This window comes from Aphis gossypii, chromosome 3 (genome assembly GCF_020184175.1).
Source record: "Aphis gossypii isolate Hap1 chromosome 3, ASM2018417v2, whole genome shotgun sequence".
Lineage (NCBI taxonomy): Eukaryota > Metazoa > Arthropoda > Insecta > Hemiptera > Aphididae > Aphis > Aphis gossypii.
Window position 1 is genome coordinate 4,189,902 of NC_065532.1, and position 10,949 is coordinate 4,200,850.

A 10,949-nucleotide genomic window follows, 5' to 3' on the forward strand; every position below is an offset into this window, starting at 1 on the left:
CTTTTCTATTGGTTGTTATTATTATTATTATTATTCAATGCGTTGTATTCTATCTTATTTACTCGAGTCTCAAAATTAAGTTCAGTCGTAGTTAGAATGCAGTGATCTACACTTCAAAGCCCACAGGACCGTTTAAAGCACCGAGTCGTTGTCACAACTCATATATACGTCGAAAATAATAATAATTGATTCATCGTATTCATCTATATACCTACATATTCTGAGGTGAGTCGCGAGCGATTGCTTAACTATATACGCTTTAAACAATTATTTTAATTTATTATAATAGCCAATAGGTATCTGATATACAATATACATACACGTCGAAGTTTAAATTTTACAGAAGAGACACAATACTTATTTTGTGTAACTCATTATGTTCCCTTTTTTAAATAAATTAATACTAAAATATACATAGTACATTGGTACTATTATAGACTACTATAATAGTACTATAGGAACACGCGTAGGTTAGGTATGTTTCGTTTTCACACCAAATAGTGTTTTTAGAATTATAACTATACTATATTAATGGGTATAGATATTAGATACGACTGATACGAGCCAGATAATCTAAATCTGAAGCACTTCTATCAATATATTGCATATACCTATACTTACTATATGACCTTAATTTATTAATTTTCTTACTAATTACTATAAAATTATAATAGGTATGGGTATTGAAGTATTGAAGTAAAATTACCGATGATTATACTTATTATATCTAAAATAAAAAACTTATATTATATATGCTCATGGTCCATTGATACTTTATAGATATAATGAATTAAGAATTCTTTTTTGATTGGGCATGCAGCGCTTTTCGCTTGCCGCTGGTTTAATGTAAAAGGTTTGATAAAATTCATCTAATTAGGTACGAAAATAAATGAATAATTTCAGTTCATAAATATTTTTTTTTATATTTTTTAGACTTGAAAATTGAATAGTTACAAGGGGTTTTTTAAGTTGTTCAACTTAAATTAAAAAAAAATTACCGAAATGTCAATTTAATTTCTATGTTCGTTTAAAGTATCTATAATTTTTTACGACATTACAATATTACCCGTGAAATATTAAATATTTCTCCTCAGAAGATTTTAGATATTTGGCAGTAATTAAAGAAGAAAGAATACAAATCGTAAGTACTAAAAATTTTACGAAATATTTATTTGATAATTTTTTGTTGGTACATGATAAAGTTATTAAAGTAATTTGACTGTTTTGAGTAATCATGTTATTTATAGACATTTAAAATTAATCTTAGTCAATATTCATATCTCTATAATTGTCGATAAAAAATATTCGCTCGGTCAAAACTCAAAATGATTAAAAACATTCTACAAGACCTCACTAATGCCCACCACAAATAAGATGTTCACCGCGGGCACGAGTAACGAAATAAATAATAATCATAAAAATAACGAAACAAGAAAATTATAGGTACTAAAATTATTTATAATATTATAATTTATAATATATTCTATCATTATTTATTTATTTTATTTAGATATGTTTGCGTTACTATAGTAACACATTACACAGGTAATATGATTGTACTTAAAACGTTATACTTTGTAGGTGCCGCGACGAATAAAAAAAAACCGGCTGCCGTGACGCATCAGCAACTCTCACCGGCCGTCGGTCCGTGCGACGTGGCTGCACTGGGCGCGCATACCCGTCTGTCACGGCGAATAAAAACTTATCTCGAAAAGTCGAAACATTTACCACTGCACACCAACTTCCATGTACGTGATATTATCATACTTATATGACCACCGTATTATAATCATCCATACACACACACACACACAACATAACATTTATGTATAATGTATATACGTATTAACAAGCGTACCATATATATATAATATTACATGTACGTACTTAATAATAATAATAATATATATCTGCGATATTGTGAATTGTGATATTGTGTCCGCCGTCGGTTTGTGGGTGTTTTTTTCGATTTAACACTTTTTTTTTTTTTCATCGTTATAACGTAGTCTGTCGCGCGCGCTGTTGTGTGTGTGCGTGTGCCGATTGATAATAAGGCCTAAAAATCAAGTCGCGTCACCCTCGGGATAGTCGGGAACCGTCGACCGGAGACCGCTTACGAATTCTTTGGCCATGCCCACGACGAAGATGTCGTCTGCCGATTGATAGAGAGAGCACGGCGGAAGACAGGGTCTGTTTTGCTGTGCTGTTGGGCGGTGGACACCGTCGGCACGTCATCCCAATCCAGACACGATCGCTTTCGCGTGCCGTCCGCCGACGACGGTTTTTTTTTTCAATTTGTACGCGGACGGCGGTCCGAAGCGTAGACCCGCCGCCACCGTCGACGACGAAACTCAAAAATGGTGAGTACCGGTGATCAGCTTTTATGTTCGGTGACTCAGTCGCCCCACAGTCGACTTAGGGCCGGTAACGCATACTCTAATCGTGTCAGGCCACTAAAACTTTAATAACGATATCGTGTGCTCGACTGTTTCCTAATATTTATGTATTATTATACCGTCGTTATTCATGACGATCGTCTTTTAATATTTACACCACGGACTAAGATCTTAGTCCGTGATTTACACACACCTAGTCCATTTTGTAAGTGTTTACATCTATACCTCCTCCCGGTGAGCCTAATCGTGCACAATCTTTATTGTGGCATTAATACTAAGTTTTCAACTAGGGTGTTTTGTTCACGATTAATTTTCAAAGTAAAATTAAACACTTGCGACCTGCTGTTTATTCCTACACGTTAACACATTACTTCCAATCACAGTCCATTCAGAAATTACACCTTATTACTGATAGAGCATAATACAGGTATTCAATAATTAAACTAATTAGGTGATTTTATCAGTACCTACGTGCTTATTTTACAATTCTAATAGGTATTTTTCCAAGATAAGTCATAAACTCATGATTATGGCATTTTATTGGTATTACGGTCAAATCTAATTAAATGTTATTTAGAAAGTAGCTAATCTAAATCGATTTTAATTTAACAAAAAATTCCTACAGTATTTTATAACTTTTTTAAATTCACAATACTGTTTTATTAATTTTATGGCCTAAAATATTAATACCCTTTCAATGGTTTCAAATCTACGAACAAATCTTTTTTATTTTAGATTCTTTAGAACTGCATTGTATAATAGAATTCAATAGTTTTTTATTACTACACTGAATATTACAAATTAATGGACTGAAAAACTATTATCTGTTTTATTGCCCATAATGGATTAATAGATATTAATCTGTATTTAAGTGTACATGTCTCTGTAAAATATAAAATCAATAATATGTATAAATATGTTTGAATTAGTTGTTATAATAGTAAATATAGTAGCTGTATATTGTTGATTGGATTTTATTTTTTTGTGGTATTATAAAAAAAAATAACTTCAAGTTAGGTACATGTCTTTTATAATAAAATTGATAAATTTTCATATTCAATAAATCTTGGAATCATTAAAAATTTCTTATGGATTAATAATTTTCTAAAATATTAATATTATCTTTAATAATCTAATCATTTTCACCGTTGTAGGTATTTTAACCTTAAATTTGGCCAATATTATGTATCTAATAAAAGATAAGTGTTGTCACAGAGATACAGAATAGAATAATGGTTGTATATATTATATTATGGTGTTCTATCATTAACTGTATTTTCTATGTATAAGTTTAAATTTAAAAAATTAACCTATTGTAATAATTACGGAAATTAGTAATTTATAAAATAAAACTTTTTTAAAGGATTATTTATTATATTATACATTAACATGTATGTTACAGACTTTTTTTGGACTTGGACAAACGGCGGAGTTGGAAATAATCTTAGATCGACCAGATGGAAAAAAGAAATTAGATGAAAGCAGTAAAAAAGATCAAAGTCTAATATATTATGACGGAGAAACCGTGTCTGGAAGAGTAATACACTTAATATTTTCACTAAATAAATATAGTCTCTATCTCATTATCAATACTGTCATTTTAGGTTTTTAAAAATCAAGGATAAAATTAAGTGTTTTTTTTTATACAATTTTTATTGTATCAGTTACCTATATAATATAATATTTCATCGAAATTATATTTATATTAATTTTTATCATTAACTAGATAGACGCAAATCCACACCTTACTACACCCCTTTTTAAATTATGTCATTGAATTTAGGTCTTCTATAATACACAATATACTTAACGAAAAATTAAATTGTTATATTATTATTATTAAAATAATTTTATTGTTTTATTTGTAGGTTAATGTAATACTAAAAAAGTCCAGCAGTCGTTTGGAACATCAGGGTATTAAAGTTGAATTCATAGGTCAAATAGAAATGTACTATGATCGAGGTAACCATCATGAGTTTACATCATTAGTCAAGGAATTAGCCAGGCCTGGAGAAATGTTACAGAATACTTCATATAATTTTGAATTTTTAAATGTAGAAAAACCATATGAAACATATACTGGCTCTAATGTGAGGCTGAGGTATAGTATAATAGTTAATCTAATAATTAATTTATTAATATTAAAGGTTTAAATAATCTATTTTAATTTAGATACTTTTTGAGGGTTACCGTCATACGAAGAATCTATGACATAGTAAAAGAAATGGATATTATAGTACATACCTTATCCTCTTATCCTGATATGAATAATAGTATAAAAATGGAAGTAGGAATTGAAGATTGTTTACATATTGAGTTTGAATACAATAAGTGCAAGTATGTTAATTTACTAAAAACTTTTATATCATTTTTACTCATAATTATAAATATGTGTTTATATTTTTCAGATATCACTTAAAAGATGTAATAGTGGGTAAAATTTATTTTCTACTAGTACGAATAAAGATAAAACACATGGAAATTGCCATTATTAAAAGAGAAACTACTGGATCTGGTTAGTGCCATTTTGTTATATTAGTTATTTTTTATTAAAGTAAAATATATTTTAAATTTTTGAGTCTGTTAATAAAATTTGTATTTTATTGTTTAGGTCCCAATACATTTAATGAAAATGAAACTATAGCTAAATATGAAATAATGGATGGAGCACCCGTTAGAGGAGAAAGTATTCCTATTAGAGTATTTCTTGCTGGTTATGATCTCACACCTACTATGAGAGATGTAAACAAGAGATTTTCAGTTAGATACTTTTTAAATCTTGTTCTAATGGATGAAGAAGATAGACGCTACTTCAAACAACAAGTATGTTAAAACTTTTTTTTTTTTAATCTTAATTTTAAAACCTGATAGGATTTAATTTAATTGGGAGGTTAATTTTTGTTTTTGGATCATTGTTGTCAAACACCAAATCATGAATTATAAGTATAGAATTTTTGTTTATTTATTATTGAAATTCTTTTAAATAGTTAAAAATATAAATGGTCACTTAAAGTACAAAATAAGTAAATTTTTCTCGTGATAAAATAAATCAATTTGATGAATTTTCATATAAATGTCTTATCAGTTAGTTCTAAAGTAACAAAATTTACAGGAAATAACGTTATGGCGGAAAGGAGAAAAACATTTAAAAGGAATGCAAAATCGCAATGAACCTTCCCATTTAGTCTCTGGTAAAGATGGGCCTAAAGGAAGTGAAGCTCCTCGAACTACATCTCAATCAGTTCAACCATCTGGTTCACTGGACAATACTGATTCGGAAAATGATCATAACCATTCCCCAATGAATGAAGGCGATGATGAACAAATACGTTCATCAATCGAAGATAGTACTAGTGAATAATATTAAATATAGTAATAATATTGTTTTTTAAGTGTCTACAAAATGCCATTAATTTTGTTTCCGAATTTCTTTAGAAAAATAAAAATAACCAGTTATTTAAACTTTAAAAATAATAGTGTTTTATGCCTAGTCCTAATTATTGAAAAATGTATTAATCATACCTATGTTAACAGGTTAACCACTTAAACTTTTTTTTTTTTTTTACATATTAAATTGTACTATAAATTAATATACAAACAATTTATCACTTGTTAAATACTTTATGTTATACAAAGCGGCAAATTTTTATACTCTGCAAATGATATAGTTGTTATATACAGAGCGGGCCACTGTTTTTTCCTGTTTCCTGTGTTTACTGTAAGGGAGAACACAGTGGCTCATTCTATATAATACCAAAAATTGATATTTATCTACATAAATATATTAATTTATATATTTTTATACACAGGTTATGTATCTGTTGATTTCGTAGGATTTCTATAGGTACCTTAATTATTGTTATTGTGATTTATTGTTTAAAAATGTAATTGATTTAATTTATAGTAAACACTTATATTTGTTTTATTTTAATCAAATTCGAATACAGAAAAATATATATTCTTGTATTTTATGAAATGTATATAAAATCATTGAATACATTATTATTATTTATTATTATTATTATTATTATTATTATTATTATTATTATTATTATTATCACCTGATATTATTTGGGTTCATGCATATACAGCGGATAATGTAAACAAATTACCTTAGCCAACTATTAAAATAGTCATGTTTACAAGACGTGTATTTTTTTAAAAAAATTATTTATTGTATTTATTATGAACTATGTCATTTTAATCATATAGTAAATGTATCATAAATGTATTTATAAATAAATTTATTTATCAGTTTTTAACATTTCTATTAAAAAAAAAAAAAAAAAACCAAAAACAAATAGTTTAAATTATAGCTGTGTGTAATTTTATAATGTATTCTATATTTTTTGTCCAAAATATTAACATCATAATATTATGTTTAATAATATGTAAATTAAATTAAATTGTACACTGTTAAATGCTGGGGACTTAATGGGTAGGTTATATTAGTTATTATTAATAAGTATTCTATATCGCTTACTAGTTACTATATTATGCTCAAAACTTAATTATTTGAAGCATTGTATGCAAATTATTTTTGGCTTAAATATGTTTTTGATGATAAACCGATAAAACCGTTAAAAATTAGCAAAATTATTTTACATAGGACACTTGGATAATGGGCATAAATGGGTTTTATGGAGACTGAACAAAATTGAGTTTAAATAATTTGATAGTATATGATTTGTAAAAACAATTATTATTTATTTTCGTTTAAAATTGAAAGGTATACATACATGTAAATTTATACAAATTAAAATAACGACAGGAAAATTAATTAATTTCGTTCAGGCTTTCTAACTTTGAACAATTTTTTGGGTTATTTAACAGATAAAAATATTCATTGAACATAGTATAGGTAAGTATTGTAACAAATAATAAATCTGTTTTCATTTAACAATTAGATAATAAGGTATAAGAGAGTTCAAAATATTCTTTATCTCCAAGGTTCATACCCATTTCTCAGTTCTGGTCTCTTGTTTTAACCTTGTGACTATAGTTCCATGGCCACAAATTCTATAGGAGACGAGATGAGAATTTCCTTATGTTGAACAATGTCCATTGGCGATTCACAAAAGATCGTTTGAAAATTTGATAGATCGTCGCCGTTATAGCATAATAATATTCTAAGTAGGTATAATATATTATTATTATACCTACCTATCCTACTACATGTGTTATAATTAGTAACGTGAAAAACGCACTCTGTCGTCATAGTCACCTAGAAAAATACCGTTATTGTAGACTTAAGCGTTATAATAAGATATAAAAAAAACTATTTAACTGATCATCATTTACCTATTCACGTACATAGAGATAGTTTTATAGCAATTTATATTTACTTTCACGTTTTACACAATATTATACGTACCTATAAGTATTCCGTCGGAAGTTGAACTACTCTCGGACAGCCGGACACTTGCAGTAGGCACTTATTATAAGGACATCCTGTACATGTACGTATAGCTCCAGTGCAGCAGTCGTCGAGTCGGTACCTATACTACCTTTCGCCCAAATATATACTTCCTATACCTATTTATTGGCTATATTTTGATTATTATACACATATCATACACCTATAAGTAGGTTCAGAGTTAATACAACGAATTAGAATTCAACAAGAACCTTTGCGATTTCGATGATGAGTTCGACCGCAGACGTCGTGCCCGAGGAAGGTGCAGGTTTGGGGTCGTTGGACGGCAAATGGGTGTCGTTGACGTGCGACAGCGACTGGTTCGACATCGACAGCGGCCGCGTCCATTGCCTGTACACGGTGGCCGGTTACATGGCCGCAATGGACGGGACGGCGGTGATCGTCGTGCCGGCCGCGTTCCGTCACGCGTCCCAGATGGTCGCTCACGCCGCGCTGCCCGACGGCGGTGGCCGCGGCGGTCGCGGACGCGTCGAGGTGACCGTCCACCGATGGGCGATCCGGTGCGCCCGGCCGTACAGGTTCGCGTACGTCGACGGCTGGCGCTACGAAGTGATGGGCGTCAGCGACGAGTTCACGTTCGTCCACTGCGGCGGTGGACAGTGCGACTGCGACGCCGATGTCCGAATAGAACAGCCGACGGCCGTTCAACAGGCCGACGAACGTCGTACGACCGACCACACGATGAACGCGTTCGTTTCGGCACTGATGGACACGCGGTCCAGCGCCTGCTCACACTGTCCGGTCTGCAACGTGCCGTCCAATCATCGACAAGTGTTGGAGTACTTGACGACAAACATCGATCGGTTGTCCAACGTTTACGCGATCATCAACAAGGAACACACCAAGTATCTATTACCGAATTTATACGAAAAAATAAAGTGGAACCTCGATAAGTCGATAAGTCCTTTGACTTATATAAACGTTTTTTTTCACATTACCTACCAAAAATTAATGAAATATGCAATAGGTACAATATGTATAAATATATGTGTGTATACATTTTAAATTTTTACAGATTGCAGGTCATTATCATGCAAAAAACAAAAAAAAAAAACAATAAAAAATTACAGTTTTTTTTTTTCAAATAGTGATTTTTATAATTTTATTTATATTTATAGATTTTTTCATATACCTATTATCTATATTATGTATCTTAAATATAATTTAATAGTTTAATACTACTGCTGATTTATTATAAGTTATAACTAAAAAATATGTAATACGATTTTGAAAAAATTAATAAAAAAAAGTATTTTCGATATAAGTGACTTGAATATTTTTTTTATTTTTTATCCCTATAACTGATTCAGATATTGAGGTTCCACTGTATATAAATTGCAGCAAATAAACCTGTTACACTATATTATTAATTATATAAAATATACTAGACATAATATATGTCTATGTGTCATATATGTAGTATAGACATTATCTACATATTATATAAAAAAAAAGGTTCAAAAGTGATATCCGCCCTCACCAAAACTCAAAAATAAAACTTTCTCTATTCTATCAATATAATATAAGTACATGTTTCTGCCAAATGAGGTAAATTATCCAATTCCACGTTATATCCACCAAAGCAATTCCTATTTAAAGTATATTAAAAGCTGTAATAGTTATGTGCCTATACTGTATACATGTGCATAAAATATTTTCTTACTTTTCAATTCTATTTTATTTTTATTGTAACATATTATTTTAAACTATATAATATATTTACATTAGAAACTTTTGTTTTTTTCCTATCAATATCGATAACACTTTTTTTGATCAGATCGAAAACTTTGAACATTTAATTTAAGGTTTGAAAGTTATGTTTATAAAATGCTCATAATATGTATAAGAATTGATATTACTAGAAAAAGGTAATAGAAAATAATGGTCATACTATTTATTTATTATTATACAGTATATACTCACGACTCACCTCGGGCTCTTACGACTTGTACCTAACATGAAAGCAATCGTCCTATTATACGTATTTTAAGACTAAGTAAATAATTAATTACCCAGTTGTAGTGTTTGTAGCATAAATAAATGATAATAATGTAAAACAATACATACATATTAAATATTTCAATAGTTTAAAGCTTCTTTTAATAAATTTTGTTATAAATTATCACTAAAATATCAAATTAATTTTTGTAAAACAATGTTACATCTTGACTTTTGAATAACTAAATAAATACTTATATAGGCAAACTGAATGCTTGAACGACTGCACTTCATTATTGGATTACCAATATATTAAAACAAAAATGTTGAATCAAGAAATGGAAAACTGTAATCGATTTGCGGACGATCTGATATCGAGTCTGTTAAAAAATCGCAAAGCCATTTTCAAGACAGGCGACCATACGATTTACGTAAAGATGGACGAAACTCCCGAAAAAAAATCTACTACGGTTGAATTTTTTATGGACTCTATTATTAATTCACAAAAACAAAGCATTGTGAAGCTGAGAAGAATTTACAAAGAAATAACCATTATGATGAATACGATGCAATTGTTTGCAAAAGTATTGTAATCTTATTTGGATGTAAAAAAAAAAATCTATAATTTAATATACGTTTATACCTAATATATGATTAAATGATTATTAATAGTTAAAATATAAAAGTAAATTTGAAATCTATAGTTCGTTGCTGCCTTGTTATTTACTTATAAACAAATATTGAAATATATAACTAAACATTAGCTCTCATTCCTCATGTGGTTTTAATAAACCTTGCTAAAGTTAATTTTTACACAACTTATTGTTAAAAAAAATGTTAGTATTTATTTTCATTATATTTGTCATTAATTAAAGGAACGAATTTGAATGCTCTAAAAACCAAGAAAAATACCTTAAAAAAAGAGTGGTCAAATGAATAACGCTCTGCTGTATATTAGGTCACTATAATGGATGTATTAAATATTTAAACGTGAATTAAATGATAGGTATCAATGTATCATTGTATACGAAATTCAATTCTGCAGAACGAATATGATTTGTCAGCTAGGATATATTTTCTATTTTTCCAGGGGATGGTGAAAAAAGTGGTTTATGTTTTAACGGCCTGAATACACCGAAATTTTAGTTTTTTTATAATTATTGTTAGCCTAACAGTAG

General features: G+C 29.2%; 2 protein-coding genes across 3 annotated transcripts; both read left to right on the forward strand.

Annotated features, from left to right (window-relative positions):
* Positions 1 to 1,751: 1,751 nt before the first annotated feature.
* On the forward strand, positions 1,752 to 6,660 carry LOC114121180 (vacuolar protein sorting-associated protein 26B-like). 2 transcript variants are annotated; one of them, XM_027983405.2, is made up of 7 exons: positions 1,752 to 2,360; positions 3,799 to 3,933; positions 4,265 to 4,497; positions 4,569 to 4,733; positions 4,805 to 4,911; positions 5,008 to 5,219; positions 5,509 to 6,660. In XM_027983405.2, the coding sequence occupies exons 1-7, from the start codon at positions 2,358 to 2,360 to the stop codon at positions 5,755 to 5,757; spliced, it is 1,104 nt and encodes a 367-aa protein (XP_027839206.2). In that variant the 5' UTR covers positions 1,752 to 2,357; the 3' UTR covers positions 5,758 to 6,660. The 2 variants fall into 2 exon arrangements, with proteins under 2 accessions (XP_027839206.2, XP_027839205.2); XM_027983404.2 differs by lacking the exon at positions 1,752 to 2,360 and having other exon boundaries at positions 3,790 to 3,933.
* A 1,380-nt stretch (positions 6,661 to 8,040) lies between these two features.
* On the forward strand, positions 8,041 to 10,938 carry LOC114121196 (uncharacterized). Its single transcript, XM_027983422.2, has 2 exons — positions 8,041 to 8,678; positions 10,034 to 10,938. The coding sequence occupies exons 1-2, from the start codon at positions 8,041 to 8,043 to the stop codon at positions 10,362 to 10,364; spliced, it is 969 nt and encodes a 322-aa protein (XP_027839223.2). The 3' UTR covers positions 10,365 to 10,938.
* The last annotated feature ends 11 nt before the right edge of the window (positions 10,939 to 10,949 follow it).